The sequence below is a fragment of the Uloborus diversus genome, chromosome 7, assembly GCF_026930045.1.
Source record: "Uloborus diversus isolate 005 chromosome 7, Udiv.v.3.1, whole genome shotgun sequence".
In the NCBI taxonomy this organism is placed as follows: domain Eukaryota; kingdom Metazoa; phylum Arthropoda; class Arachnida; order Araneae; family Uloboridae; genus Uloborus; species Uloborus diversus.
The window spans coordinates 72,588,818-72,605,666 of NC_072737.1; the positions used below are offsets into that span (position 1 = coordinate 72,588,818).

General features: G+C 34.8%; 1 protein-coding gene across 1 annotated transcript; it reads right to left on the reverse strand.

The window, feature by feature from the left end:
* Nucleotides 1–15,410: 15,410 nt before the first annotated feature.
* Nucleotides 15,411–16,643, reverse strand: LOC129226739 (uncharacterized). Its single transcript, XM_054861368.1, has one exon. It carries the CDS (start codon nt 16,641–16,643, stop codon nt 15,411–15,413), a length of 1,233 nt encoding a protein of 410 aa, XP_054717343.1.
* Between the last annotated feature and the right edge of the window lie 206 nt (nt 16,644–16,849).

Here is a 16,849-nt window from a genome sequence, read left to right on the forward strand (position 1 = left end):
AATAAAAAGTGATTTTTGTATTATTTCAAACCCAATATTTTTTTATTATCAAACTTAACACACATGTGAAAAACCCGCTTTGCCCTACCATTGAGCCTAAAGCGGGTAAGTTTAACTAATTGTGGCTTGGTACATATTCCAATCAAATATGAAGGTATAAATGATTAAAATAGTTGACTAGCTACCTGCCATTATATTAAAAAATATAAAACAGTTGTACTTATCCAATTTTGTCTGTACATTTGTTTATAAAACAAAGAATTAACTGAGTTAATTAATAGAGTAATTAATTGCCATCCTAAAAAATAACTTTTTAAAGTTATACTTATCCTATTGAAAGAGAAAATCAAAGTCAGCACACGAGTCAAGAAATTATAAATAAATATATGATTAAATCCTCTATACTCGCTTTACCCGACCCGCTTTGAACAAAAGCACGTTTTTTATTTCAATAATTACAACCTTAAATTAATAACTAAAAAAATGGAATGACCATGGTAGTTTATGGGTGGATAGTGTCAGAATAAGTTAATATTATTGACAGTAAAAATAATAATAAAAATAGAAATAAGCTGGCTTTCGACTAATCACAAGTTTACAAAACTTCATTTTTTTAATGTATCATTTTTTTTTAAATTTTAAGCCTGATTGCGCCATGCCACTTCACTGTTGCTTCGCTGGGACTGATAATAACTCTGGGTTGTTCGGGTAAACACGACATATGTATTCGTCGCCGCTAACACACCATGGGGGGGGGGGGCATACGAAGGCCTACCCGCTTTGGGCCACCTTCCTCTACGTAACATCTAATGAGTAGGAACGTTACGCATGATTGAAAAAACAATTTTAAACATTTTTAAAAAGAAAAAAAAATGTTGCAATATTCAGTCAGCAAAATTTGCCGAATAAGGAATTTTCGGGCAGATCACTGTGACCGCCCATCGGGCTGCCCCTGAAAGTGAAACGTCAGGAGCTAAATTCAGCCCTGCTTCTATTGGAGAGCAGGTTTCAGGAGTGGACTGGACTTAACATTTGTGTGCAAAAAAAATATATTGTTGATCTAGTACTAACAAAAGAATATTCCCCCCTGTTACAACAAAGCATGTTTCACTTTTACTATAATGCCTATTATGTTATAACGAATAATGTTTTTATGACTCAAGCGTTGCATAGGTAGCAGCACGAGTAAGCCTCGAAATTACTGTCACCTAAAAACAAGCAGTTTCAGGGTTGGCCATTGGTTGAACCCACCGGCCGTCAGAAGTTAACTTTAAAAAGTTGAAACTTGAAGGTACATTAAAATAAAATGAATGTTTAAAATCATAATGCAATACGTATGCACTTTGCGTGTATTTTGATTGTTTTTTCCAGAAAATGCTTTGAGTATGAACCCTTTCCCACAAAAAATCGAATTTAGCTCCATATATACCGCCTCTAGGCGGATTTGAAATCTGCCACCCCTCCCCCCTAAAAGGAGCAAAATTTCCATGACTCAAAAACACAAAAAAGTGTTGATGAAATTCAAACCGTCAAGTTTATAAAGAAATGATGATGTTTCACATTCAGGGGAGCCCCGATGGGAGGTCACAGTGATCTTCCAAAACATTCCTTAGTCGGCAAATTTTGCTGACGATTCGGCAGTCCTAACTTTATTTATCGTTTCCTTCGCTTACTGTTTTACGCTGATCGACGAGTATTACCATGGTTGAAAATCAGTTGATTTTCATAAGATGTGTGAAAGTAATCATTATAAAATTACAAGAAAAAATTGTCACTGTGGAAAATGCAAGAACGCTGATATTTAACTTTCAAGAATAAAAAATTAATTTAAAAAACGTGTGGTTAAAGCAAAATTTGCCGCCCCTGAAAATTTTGCCGCCCTAGGCAGCGGCCTACTCTACCTATATGGAAATTGGGCCCTGCAGTCACAAAGTGACTCTATAGTGACGTACACAAACGTCACATTGTTACACATTTGTGACAACTTTCATGAGACTTCACTATAATGTCGCTGTAACAACTGAATTGTGACCGGTCACTATGTAACTTTGAGGAGACGTTACACTGACCTTGAAGTGACAAATGCAAATACTTTTTTAATGACTAAAGAATAAATTGATCATTCGCTCACTAAGAAAATCAGGCAAAAGCAAAATTTTAAGAATTCTAATAACTTTCCAAAAGAACAGTGACTAAAATCTGACCCATTCATGACCGTTGCGCAATTTTACCTTTACGTCACTGTCCTCCCACGGCAATGTCACTATTTACCCAATAATAGCAGTGCTCAAAAGGGGATGCATGGTGTGACCATCATATTACAGTCCCTTTGCGTTACTACAAAGCAGGCTCGGACTAGCACCTTTTCGAGTGGTTGGCAAGTTAATGGAAAGAGGCTCCCTGGGAGTGGTTGCGCCCCCCCCCCCCCCCTGCGATTATTTTTGAAAATTATTTTCTCATAATCTGCATTTTGTTTTTGTTTTTTGTAGAGAGGGGAGGAAGCTGTTAAGTAGTAAAACTAAAGCTACATTAAATACATGTGTTTGAGGATTTGCTTGACTTACTCTTTTTAAGGTGCGTATTCTACCATTTGTTCTGAACTGAGTGTTTATTTCTTTTCTTTTTTGTTTTGATTGAACTGAAGGAGGGCTACGAAGTAAGGATTGATATGCATGGCCCCCTTTTAAGTGGGATGTAGAATATCCAAAAGTTTAGGAAGTCCGGCGGTTTCTCCCCCGTGAAAAATTTTTGAAAAATATATAGTAAATTCTGCATTTTTAGGGCTTATGGTGGGGAGGGGGGTGTTTAGCTCCTTAGCCCCCTCCGTGGGTGTGCCATTGTTGGAAGGGACTAAGATTTTTTTATCATGCACTTTTAAGCTTAAATCAATGCCTTAACTAGCAAGAAATAAATTTACAATGTAGTTCAGTCAGGTATTATTTAATAGTTCACCTTGACTTCATATATTCTTGAAAAACGATGACGCTTTCCTTTTTGTTAAAACTTCGGTAATTTGTTGCCAAACTTAGCAAACACGTATGTAGGGAAATGTGGGGCAAAGTAAAATATAGTTAAGATAACGTATCCTTTTCAAAATGAACAAATTGGAATTCTGTTTTGAAATTATAGTCATAAAGAAAGAACAATGTATTTTGTAATACAACTAGCTCTGAAAAATAACTTTTTAGCTTTTTGCAGTAAATTTGTGCCTTCAATAAAAAGTGGAAAATTTTCGCTTTTTTTTTTTTTTTTTTTGTTCAGGTGGGAAAGTGGAAATTAAAAATTTTTGAATGAAAAATGCTGTATTTGGTTTTTATTTATTATTTTTTTTTAACAAATGAGTGAGCAAATAAAAATAAAAATGAATAAATGAATAGATAATGAAACAAAATGCATTAATTACTTTTTTTTATTTAATTAATATGTGAGAAAAAATAAATGACTGAAAAAAAACAGTTAATGAGCAAGGAAATAAGTGATTAAATGGATATATAACGAAGTGAAATTATTAAACGAAGGAATGTAAATGAATGAAGTAATAAACGGAAATGAAAGTTATTTAATAAATTATTGAGTAAGTAAACCATATTTCATTTTGCCCCGCATGTGCTTGACGAATTGTACAAAGCTTTTAAAATAAACAACACTGAATATTAGTACGTCTTAATTAATATGTAAAATGTTAATAACAACAACTTTAGCATTGTAAAATAACAAACACAATTTTTGAGTTACAACAAAATATTACAAATGAGAATCAATTTTTGAAAACTGCTTTATTATTAAATTATTTGATTTTCAGAAGTAACTTTTTCTTGGCTGGAATAGACTACACTACATGTGTCACTACATAGTTAAAATAGTACCAGATAGGTGACGCTAAAAGCAACGCAACTATTTCACCATTTCACTTTGCCGCTAACTCTCCCCTTCCAAATATATAAATATAAATGTTTCTCAATCAGTAACCTCCTTGTCACCAATGTCTCGCCAAGCAGATAATCTCCATCTCACAACTGAAGTTAAATACAAGAAAAGCTTTAAAAAGTAAGGTAATTTTGAGCGAAAATTAACGGAATGAACGAAAATTTAGCAAGATTGCAACAAATTAAGCACATTAAAATAAAAACAGGTAGAAACTTACAATCACCGAATTAATGCGAAAAAATGCTTAACAAAATATTATTTTATATAGTGTAAGTCGATTTTATTTTGAGATAAGCTGAAGCGTTCTAGCTGTACAGTCACTAGTAGTTTGTCGGCTTTCCCAAGGAAAATTTTCTGAATTCCGAATCCAAGTTAAAGTAGAAGTTAAAACTCAAATTTGGGCCACATTTTTTTTTTTTTTTTTTTGATATTACGGAAAAAGATAGAGTTCAAGACTTTTTTCCTTCCATAAATATTTTGAAATTCACGTCCTAATAATGCATTAATGTACCATCTTTTGTGACTTACTAGATGCGGTTCGGAGACTATCCCTCCCCCCAAGAAATGTTCCAAATTAAAAGTTCCTAAACCTCATCGTTATGTGATCTTCAATACTTCAATGATATAAGGGTGGTTCCCAAGTCTGTCAACCGGAACTTTTCCAAAAAGGGAGTCCTAAAACACAAATTTAGACTATCTTTGACGATGTTTGGGCTCGATGATTGAGCTCGGTACTTTCAACGAGAAATTTTTCGAAGTTCTAAAATCGCAGTTTTAGATAACCTTCGATTATAAGAACAGGGGATTCAAAGATTCTCCAGATGAATTTTTGTGTAAAAGAAGTTGCGAAAACGCAGTTGTATGTCACATTTGATTACGTTAGAATAGGAGAGGAGATATGGTTCTGGGCTCTCGTAGAAATTTTTTCGACATTAAAGCCCCAAATATGCCATTAGGCCGTCTTTGATAAATTTAAGCAAGTGAATGGAATTTAGGGCTTTTCTAGGAAAATTTTGAAAGTTTGAAGTTACAAAAAAAAAAAAAACTTATTTTGTGGCGATCTATGATAATGTTAGGGAGAGGGAGGATCGAGTCAGAATCCACGGAGCTTTCTCGAAAACCGATTTAAAAAAAAAGGAGGGAGTTTAAAAAAAAATTGTTTAAAAAACTAGGGGTGTCCATCGTTCCAAGAGCGATGGTACTACGGTACTCCCCTCAACTGATACGAAACTCCCACACCTTATGGTGGTGACCTCCTTCTCCCCCGCCCCCTCGAAAAAAGTGACTGAAACTTTTTTTTAACTGCGTCACTAAAAACTTTAGTGGCACAGTCTGCGCCATAAAAGTCTATGATACGTTAAATTTCAGAATTAAAAAAAAAAAAAAATCTGAAAAGACCTAAAAATTACTATGATACTATTCTTTAATTATTATGACATTATTGTAAGGATCAAAAGCGTTAAACAAACTCACATACCTTTCATCAGATAGCAGCACTTAGAAATGAAATAGGAAATAAAACCAGCAGACGGCAGCACTAAAAATGAAAATATTGAAGGGAGCCATCAGATGGCAGCACCAAAAATTAAATTAGTGCATTGAACCATCAGACGGCAACAATAGGCACGAAATAGGACGCAAAACCATCAAATGGCAATGCTGGAAAGAAGTTGGGAATAATACCATTAGATGGCAGCAGCATAATTCAGCGTTATTATACTTCAGTTTTGGAACTTCTTTACAATTTATAAACAAAAATAAATAAATAAAATAAAATAAAAATTAATTTGAATTTTGACATCTGGAATTCAAATTACGTTTTTCGCAATCACGAGTGTGTGTATGTAGGCGTGAGTGTTTGTGTCTGTGTGCAGGCATGAGTGTGTTTATGTGTGTGTGTGTGTGTGTAGGGGTGTGTGTGTGTAGGGTGTGTGTGTGTGTGTGTGTAGGAGTGTGTATGTGTTTAGGGATGTGTGTATATGTGTGCAAGTTGGTGAGTTTGTAGGTGTGTTGTAGGATATGGACGCAACCTGCAGACGATTTTCGTAAAAGGAGCAGCATCGTGAAGCCAGTCGACGGTGGTGCTGCAGAGGGAGACGGGGAAATTAAAATCATAGGAATTCAAAACAGTCAAATGAGAACAATAAACAATGTGATTGCTCAAAAAAAAAAATTGAACTTTGAGATCTTGAATTCAAATTATGTTTTCGTAATCAGGTGTGTGTGTAGGGGGGGTGTTTGTTTGTGTGTGGGGGATATGTGTATGCGTGTGTAGGCATGTGTGTTTGTGTGTGGGTAGTTGTGTGTTTCTGTAGGGGGTATGTGTATCTGTGGGTAGTTGTGTGTATGTGTAGGTGTGTGTATGTGTTTGCGTGTGTGTATGTGTAGGTGTATGTATGTATGCGTGTGTGTATGTGTATGTGTGTGCAGGTGTATGTGTGTGTGCAGGTGTATGTGTGTGTGCAGGTGTATGTGTGTGTGCAGGTGTATGTGTAAGTGTAGGCAAGTAAGTGACGCAACCTGGAGACGGTTTTCGCTAGAGGAGCAGCATCGTGAGGCGGCCGGCCGACCGTGGTGGAGTTTTCATAAAAATAATAAAATCCCTCAAACGTAAAAATATTCCTCTTTATACTGAACGTACTGAAGTGGTATCCACATTCGCCACCTGAAATGTACTATACAGTGGCCAGGTAAAGGGCAGTAACTGCAATTTCTTCATCTTTTTGAATTTTTTCCATGTTTTTACTTTTTTCTATATCTAATATATATAAAAAAGTATTGGATTCGTGCAAATTTTCGAATTTTTATTAATTTGGTTCGCTGTATGCTTATTTGGGCGTAATTTTGCAACTCAATTTTTACCCACTTCCTGTAATCGAATTCTTTTGTTATTTTGTGTGAGACCACCAACATCGATGAAAATGTAATATTGTATAGTCAAAATAATTGATTAACTATCAATTATTAGTTATTCCTATTTTAATCAGCATTTTCCCATAAATACGCTAATGTGCCTTAAAAAAAATAAAAAAAAAAAGTTCACACAAACTAAAATTAAATATCAATGGAAACCCTTGATTTTTCTTCCTCAGATAAAGAAAAAAATTTCGACATTCCAAGATAGTTAGAAAAGGAATGACTATTGTTTTTAACTAATTTCATGCAGAAATAAAGTTGAATCATCAATTGAAAATTCATTGTAGATCACGGTCATTGTTTAACAATGTTTTTTTTTTTTTAAATGTGCCTCAAATGCTCAAAATAATATACATTGTCATGGGTTATGGCAATGTGTAGATGCAAGGAACACTACCTATATATATTACAGATTGGAGATATTTCAATGTAAATGATGGAAAATATAAATAAAATATTAGGTTTAGTTTCAATCTTTTATCAGATATGCGTTTTTATTTATGCTTGACTCATCTCTGGTAGATTTTTGTAATCGGCTATGTTTCCTGTTCATTCGTAGAGAAATTTATGTATGAAGTTCGTTTATATTGCCACAATTAATAATTCTACTCGCATTGAACTTATACATAGAAATGTAAAAAAAGCTAAATGCTTTTGTGGTTTCAATGCTATTCATTGTTATGCTTATTGAAGACCTTCTTGGCTAAATCTGGGCGACTGGTAGCGTATGTTTTCGATTTGTACTTGTAAAACTTAGTCCTCTACGAGTCCATCCTAAATAATCTTTTTTTCATCGGAAAACATTTCATTATCCCACTTTTTAACCATAACAATACATTTTTGGCACGCTCAACCCTTGACCTTTTATGAATTTTTGTAAGAGTTTGCCATGACATTAGTTTCACATAATGAAACTTTTTATCCTTTTGTAATGTTGAACAGTTCGAGCACTGTATCGTAACTTGAATTCCCATTTTAAGAGAGTTTTTTAGTTGAAAATAAAATTATCACCTGCCTGCTGCAGAAAAACTATTAAATCATGAGAAAAAAGTAACTAAAGTTATCGAGTGATAATATGTTACAGCAATATTAGCGAATTTAATATTTTGGTGCTCGTATTTTAGTAAAACAGAAGGATATCTGATTTAACCTAGTTTTGCCCTAAACTAAGATGAGTTTTGGAACTTCTGCAACACAAAGTTATGTTTTCCACACAAAAGATTTGAATATATAAACTAGTATGTTGTGGCCATCACGAAACTTTCCTTCTATATTTTTCTTTTTTCTTTTTTTCTGATCCCTCCCCATGCTTGACGAGGAAGCAATATTCCCAACAAAAACAAAATTACACATGCAAAAACTTGACGACCATCCCAATGTCTGAATTATTGCAAAAGCAAAGCAAAGAGCGAAAATTGAAAGTTATTTTAAAAGCCTTGCTTGAGTTAATTACAAATATTTTATTTGTTAACAAATATAAGATGGCAACAGTTAAAAATTTTAAATCATTGAGATAATATTTCCGATCATTTCCATACAATTAAAATCACGAGAAATACGCAGACGACAATCTATTACGATTTATCTTTCTTATTGTTGCATTAATAAAGCTATTTTTATTCGCAAAAAAAAAAAAAAAAAAAAAAAATCAACACCTCTTGGAGCGATTGGCATCAAAATTGAACCAAAGCCTGTTTACGTATGGATTCACATATATTCCAAATTTCAACCAGAACGTAGCATTACTTCTTGAGATAGGGTACTCACAATGGAAAAAAAGAACGGACGATTGCGTTACCCCCTTTTTAGCTGTTGACACCAAAATAAAATCAGCTCTTATACCCACTAAGGGCTACTTGCCGATAAATTTTTCTTTCATTCCGTTCATTATTTCTTGAGATACAGCAGTCACAATTGACGACAAAAAAACGTTCTATAGCTCAACCCCCGTTTGAGTTATTGACACCAAAATTGAATCAGCACCTGTTCCTGTTAATGGCAACATATGGACCAAATTTTGTTTGATTCCGCCAGTTACTTCCTGAGGAATAGCAAGCACGCGTAACTCAAAAAACGTCCCATTGCTCCACCCCCCTTGGAGGAATTCGCGCCAAAAACCAATGGGCACAAGTTCACATACGGGCACATATGTGTACCAAATTTCGTTCGATTTCATGCGGTAGTTTTTGCTGTAGAGCGGCCACAAAAAACTGGTCACACACAGACGTGACACACATACATACACACACACACACATACATACATACATTTTCCAAAAATAGTCGAAATGAACTCAGTACACCTCAAAACGTTCGAATCCGTCAAAATTCGAAATTCGAAAATTTGCACGAATCCAATACTTTCTTCTGTATATTAGATATAGAAGAAAGTAAAAAAATTTAAACACTCCACTAAATAAAGGCACAATTGGTAATATAAACAAAATCATAAACTCATTTTTACTTTCTTCTATATCTAATATATAGAAGAAAGTATTGGATTCGTGCAAATTTTCGAATTTCGAATTTTGACGGATTCGAACGTTTTGAGGTGTGCTGAGTCCATTTCGACCATTTTTGGAAAATGTCTGTCTGTGTGTGTGTGTGTATGTATGTATGTGTGTGTGTGTGTGTATGTATGTATGTGTGTCACGTCTGTGTGTGACCAGTTTTTTGTGGCCGCTCTACAACAAAAACTACCGCATGAAATCGAACGAAATTTAGTACACATATGTGCCCCTATGTGAACTTGTGCCCATTAGTTTTTGGCGCGAATTCCTCCAAGGGGGGTGGAGCAATGGGACGTTTTTCGAGTTACGCGTGCTTGCTATTCCTCAGGAAGTAACTGGCGGAATCAAACAAAATTTGGTCCATATGTTGGTATTAACAGGAACAGGTGCTGATTCAATTTTGGTGTCAATAACACAAACGGGGGTTGAGCTATAGAGCGTTTTTTGTCGTCAATTGTGACTGCTGTATCTCAAGAAATAATGAACGGAATGAAAGAAAAATTTATCGGCAAGTAACCCTTAGTGGGTATAAGAACTGATTTTATTTTTGTGTCAACAGCTAAAAAGGGGGTAGCGCAATCACCCGTTCTTTTTTTCCATTTTGAGTACCCTATCTCAAGAAGTAATGCTACGTTCTGGTTGAAATTTGGAATATATGTGAATCCATATGTAAACAGGCTTTGGTTCGATTTTGACGCCGATCGCTCCAAGAGGTGTTGATTTTTTTTTTTTTTTTTGCGAATAAAAATATTTTTATTAATGCAACAATAAGAAAGATAAATCGTAATAGATTGTCGTCTGCGTATTTCTCGTGATTTTAATTGTATGGAAATGATAGGAAATATTATCTCAATGATTTAAAATTTTTAACTGTTGCCATCTTATGTTTGTTAATAAATAAAATATTTGTAATTAATTCAAGTTAAGCTTTTAAAGTAACTTTCAATTTTCGCTCTTTGTTTTGTTTTTACAATAATTCAGACATTGGGATGGTCGTCAAGTTTTTGCATGTGTAATTTTGTTTTTGTTAGGAATATTGCTTCCTCGTCAAGCATGGGGAGGGATCAGAAAAAGGAAAAATATAGAAGAAAGTTTCGTGATGGCCACAACATACTAGTTATTTTTTACTTTCTTCTATATCTAATATATAGAAGAAAGTATTGGATTCATGCAAATTTTCGAATTTCGAATTTTGACGGATTCGAACGTTTTGAGGTGTGCTGAGTCCATTTCGACCATTTTTGGAAAATATCTGTGTGTGTGTGTGTCACATATGTGTGTGACCAGTTTTTTGTGGCCGCTGTACAGCAAAAACTACCTCATGAAATCGAACGAAATTCGGTACACATATGTGCCCCTATGTGAACTTGTGCCCATTAGTTTTTGGCGCGAATTTCTCCAAGGGGGGTGGAGCAATGGGACGTTTCTTAAGTTATGCGTGTCTGCTATTACCCAGGAAATAACTGGTGAAATCAAATAAAAATTTTTTTATATGTTGCCCCCAACAGGAGCAGGTGCTGATTCAATTTCGGCGTCAATAGCTCAAACAGGGGTTGAGTTATAGAACGTTTTCTGTCGTCAATTGTGACTGCTGTATCTCAAGAAATAATGAACGGAATCAAACAAAAATTTATCGACAAGTAGCCCTTATAGTGTATAAGAGCCGATTATATTTTGGTGGCAACAGCTGAAAAGGGGGTGGCGCAGTGGAACGTTCTCTTTTTCCATTGTGAGTGCCATATCTCAAGAAGTAATGCTACGTTATGGATGAAATTTGGAATAAATGTGAATCCATGTGTAAACAGGCGTTGGTTCAACTTTGGCGCCAATCGCTCCAAGAGGTGCTGATTTTTTTTATTTTTATTTATTTATTTATTTATTTTTTTTTTTTTTTTTGCGAATAAAAATAGCTTTATTAATGCAACAATAAGAAAGATAAATCGTAATAAACTGTCGTCTGCATATTTCTCGTGATTTTAATTGTATGGAAACAATCGGAAATATTATCTCAAAATGATTGAAAATTTTTAGCTGTTGCCATCTTATGTTTGTTAACAAATAAAATATTTGTAATTAATTCAAGCAAGTCTTTTAAAATAACTTTCAATTTTCGCTCTTTTCTTTGATTTTGCGATAATTCAGTTACTGGGATGGTCGTCAAGTTTTTGCATGTGTAATTTTGTTTTTGTTGGGAATATTGCTTCCTCGTCAAGCATGAAGAGGGATCAGAATTATAAGAAAAATATAGAAGAAAGTTTCGTGATGGCCACACCATACTAGTTTGAAGATGTCTTAGTGTCGCTCTGAGGCGACGATATATAATTATACGGGAAGAGGGTTGCTTTCAATAAGAAGACTTATAACTCAGTTTATACTATCTGCAGAGCGATAAAATTGTTTGTTAAACTAATAAAAAATTATTAAATAAAAACAAAAAACCCGACTGCGTAAAAACCAAAAAAAACTAAAATGAAAAATGCATAAGCCAGTAGTTTAGAATGTATTAATTACTACTGAATAACTACACCTCTGAAATAGTTTTATAACCGTACACAGATAAGTCAAATCATAAATTCAAAAGCAGAATCGAAGGATCAACAGTCGAGGCCCATTCCTTTCTGATTCAAAGAACCCCGTAAAATTTGAATGGGCCCCGACTGTTGATCCTTCGATCTGCTTTTGAATTTATGATTTGATTTATCTGTGTACGGTTATAAAACTATTTCAGCGATGTAGTTATTCAGTAGTAATTAATACATTCTAAACAACTGGCTTATACATTTTTCTTTTCAGTTTTTTTTTTTTTTTTTAGTTTTTACGCAGTCGGGTTTTTTGTTTTTATTTAATGATTTTTTATTTTACACTTTTTAGTTAATTTTCATTGACTTAGTTATTATGATTATAAGACGGTACATTTCGCAACCTTGTCATTTCATTGAGAGAGTTTGTTTGTATCGTGAAGTTTATTAAGTAACTTGCGGTGATCTAAACTACTGATAATTAGTCCCTCTATGGACCTAATTCGGCTTAAAGCTACATGTGCTTGACCTTCGAAAAAATTGCACGAACTTAAGTCAACCATAGCACATCTATTGAAACAGCCTGTATAACTCATGATAACGCGAAATCGGAAACGTCGTCAGTCAAATCTTTCTAGCAAAAGTAAAAAAAGCCTCTCAAGAAAGAACACGTCGCGAAACTCAATCCCTTGAATCAAGGCAAAAACAAAGGCAACATGTTAGAGATGAAAATCGAATTAGTAGACTCTTTCTTTTGGTGCTATTTGCACAGGTTTATTTTGATGAGGAATACAATCTGAGTGACTTCCCTTCGTTACGCATGATATATTTTTTATTACAGTACATAATACATATAAAGAACACATGAAAGAATTTACATCAGAAAGAGGGGAAAGTACATCCGGAGCGAGGGTGTCTTGACCCACCACCTCTAGTGAGAGAAGCAATCGCTTAGATCACTCGGCCACTGAGACCCCAATTAGTAGACTTACAAGGAGACGGCACGATCGTGGGGTCGGAGATTTGCGTCATTTTTTTTTTTTTTTTTTTTTTTTGCGGTGAAAGAGGACCCCTAGTACCTTACGTGGTTAAAGTAATACGACGCAATACTCAGAAATTTATGAGAAAAATTGATTTAAACTTGCCATGCAGTCTCCTATGTGCCTTATGAGTTTAAAATGTCAGTCTTTTGACGAGCCGCTAGCCTAGTTGGTTAAGGCGCGATATTTGGCTCCAGAGATAGCACGATCGAATCTCACTCTGGACCCTTTTCTCTTCTTCTTTTTTTCTATCACAACAATTATTGATAACGCTTTTCACCCCTATATTCCTTTCTGAAATTTATTTTTGCGGAAGATCTCAAACTTTTTCATTCACTGAAAAACATTCTTGCTCGTTATTCTGTGCGGTTTGTTTTGCCTAATAAAGGTTTTTGACCTGTGGTCCCCTTACGGTTATAAGGGACATCTGCTCATAGGACATTCGGATCTTCTTTTTTTTTTTTTTTTGTTATCACAGCAGTTATTGAAAGATAATTTCTCTTCCCTTCATAATTTTTAAGAATTTATTTAAATCATTTTTTAAAAAATTATTTTCTTTTTCTTCCAGCAAAACTATTTAAAACAATTCTTATTTTTCATTCTAAAGTATGTGAGGAAGAACATTGAGTTTTTAGAGAGAATAACTAAGTCATTAAGGAAAAATTCAATTTTTTTTAATGATTATGTACAAAAACCGAAGTAGTAGTTATCATAGAAACAAAAAAAGCAATAATTTTTGCGACATCTTGCGCAACAAATGAAAGCGTATTTTTTGCAATTGCCGGAAATTTGCAATATATCAGTAGAAAAAACATACCTCATTAACATTCATGAAAATATTTCGAATAGTGGATAATTTGGACGCAAACCAGGCGTATTGAATCATGTCTTGGAATATTGGTGACGATAATTGATGGTGAATAATTGAATTAATTTTTATACAATCTTTCCGGGATTAATTTCTCTATTTTGCTCTAACAACTCGCTGCAATTTTGCAAGCGCTTTATGAAATTTTCGACTTGTCTGTAGAAGTAAACATCTCAAGGTTGCCCCACGGAAGTGCATTGTACATGGATTCTTTGGAATTTCCTCTCCTCTTCCAGAAGAGCTAGCAACTTCTTCAGCCTACATTTTTATATTTTTTTTGTACGTTAACTTTGCGTTTAATGGAATAGACACGTAGGTTCACGTTCACCACGAAATAGAAAAATTAACTGCAGTGCAATTCTCACAGGGTTGCGCAGTCTTATGAGCAGATGTCCCTTATTTAAGGGGACCACAGATCAAAAACCTTTACGAGGCAAAACAAACCGTACAGTATAACGAACAAGAATGCTTTTCAGTAAATGAAAAAGTTTGCGATCTTTGGCAAAAATGAATTTCAGAAAGTAATATAGGGGTGAAAAGCGTTTCCACTAATTGTTGTTATAGCAAAAAAAAAAAAATTAAAAAAAAAAAGAGAGAGAGAAAAGGGTCCAGAGTAGGATTCGATCGTGCTATCTCTGGAGCACAATATCGCGCCTTAACCAACTAGGCTAGTTGCGGCTCGTCAGGAGAATGACATTTTAAACTCCTAAGGCGGCTAGGAGACTGCATGGCGACTTTGAATCGATTTTTCTCATAATTTTCTGAGTATTGCGTCGTATTACTTTAACCACGTAAGGTACTAGAGTTCTTCTTTCACCACAAAAAAAAAAAAAAAAAAATGACACAAATCTCCGACCCCACGGTCGTGCCGTCTAATTGTTAGTAAACAAAAAATTCAGGCAGTGAAAACTACCTACATTTGACGCACGCAGGTAGCGTGCGACACCCAGCGTACGCATATCCCAAACTGACAAAATGGCAAATGGTTTTTGAAATGGTACTTTTAATTACTGTCATGTGTTTAGTGACACTCGTAAGGTTAAGGTATCCGCCTACCTGCGGGACTGATTTTTTGAAAAAGTCAGTTTTATAACAGTTTTTTTAATTTTTTGGTACATTTGTGACTCAAAATAGATAAGAAAATTTAAATTAAAAAAAAATGTATTTCAGATTTTTAAAAAATTGGATTTTTGTGCAAAAAATTAGTGAAATTTTACCAAAACCGTTATCGCTCTTGATAAAAGAGTATTGCACAAATATAAATTTCCTTGGAACACAAAAAACAAGTGACCCTTATCTTCAAATGGAACTAGAATCTAAAAAAAAAATTGATATTTAAAAATTTTACGGAGTGAACCATAAATTTGTAGGAAAATTTCACAATATTTTAACATCACGTAACATGAAAACATCAAAAAATAAAATAATAACTCCTTCAGAATAACAGTTCTAGCATGGCTGGTGATCAATATTATATTCAACAACCTGTGAAAATTTGGAGTAAATTTCTTGATTATATTTTAAGTTATCATAGAAATGGTTGAGAGTTTTTTCGCAAAATAAAGTTTCGAGAAAAACGGAATCAAAGTTTGTATTAACAGTGACAGTCACTATTTAGGGGGCAACACTGTTCAAAATGACCCAAGTTGATAAGTTACACCCTCTTCTTCTTCTATTTTCATTAGTTTGTTCTTTCTTGATGCCCTCAATTTTTTTCGTAGTCCTTTTGCTGTGGGCAAAGAATGCCTGATTGAGTCGTTTACCCTCTCTTTGTCCGACTGCTCCAAAGCCGTTAAGGCGTATGCTCCTGGTGTAATTTTCAATTTTGAAAACACTGAAATAAGCCCTTTAGCTCCATCGTTGAACTGCAGTGTAGCTAAAGAAGCCCCCAACTGTAAAGTTTTCTGTTCCACAAAATGTTCTTTCGGTAACAAATTCCATAAAACGCCATTGAGAGATTCGTTTGCGTTTTGGGTTTTCCCATGAAGACATTTCTTGAGAAGTTCTTGATCACATAGTTTCATGAACGTTGGTTTAATGGTATTTATGATACTTTGCGAAAGTCCTACAGATTTTTCTTTTACTGGTTTGCCTAAAGCTTCAGCCTTTTTAATTCGACACCAGCTCTCCTTGCCGTCGGGACATTGGCCATGCATTGAACGTTTTGTGCCCGAGCAACAGTGATAAAAGGCAGCAAACACAGCTTGTTGCATCGCTGCTAAATTTCCAACGTTACTACGGATCGCAATACCATAGTAGTTTTGTAACCTATCGATAAAGCGATCCGTTAGTTTGCCCTTGCCCCCGAGACCTTTTGTGTTCTTCTTTAGTTTTCTAAGTCTACTTCCGACCCTCTTTTGAATGTGGCCTATACATTCGAGTTTTTCAACGGAGGTTTTCTTGTATATGTTCTTCACACTATCAAAAGCTTTCGAATCTCCGTCGCCATAATATTGAGAGTAACGCAAGTTTCTGGATGCTATCGAGCGTTCGAATATTCTATACACACCAATAGTTTCCATGCTGGATGAAGATCCAGTGTGATTTCTGCATTCGTGTGAAATGTCACTGGTTTTCCCTTGAGAGCAGTGTCTACAATATAGCGTCAGAGCCTCAATATCCAAAATTTTTCCGGTGTCGATAGATATGCAAGTCACACAGCCATTCAAAGAGGAATAACCTCTCTTTTGCCATGTACCATCTATTGACACCCCACAATCAACACGAGCTTTTTTACTGCCTTTCATATTTTTAATTTCCTTCGCAGCACTTATCATGCTCTCTTCAGCAGCTTCAGAGGCAGCTTGATGAATTTTAAGCTCATGCTTGCGAAAGGTTGCCTTGGATAGGAAAGGAATGTCCATTACAGCAAACAGCTTTTTGGCAGCAGTATAACCCTTTCCCATCAACCGGAGCCCATACACTGCTAAAGTGTTCAGTTCGTAAGCATTGTCCTTTTTTGAAGAGGAACAGAATCCTTTCTTATAAGTGCATTTCTTGCAACTTATTGAAAGATTAGAACCCAATCCATATCTGGAGTCTTCTTGAAGCAGAAGATTGTCAGTGAAAC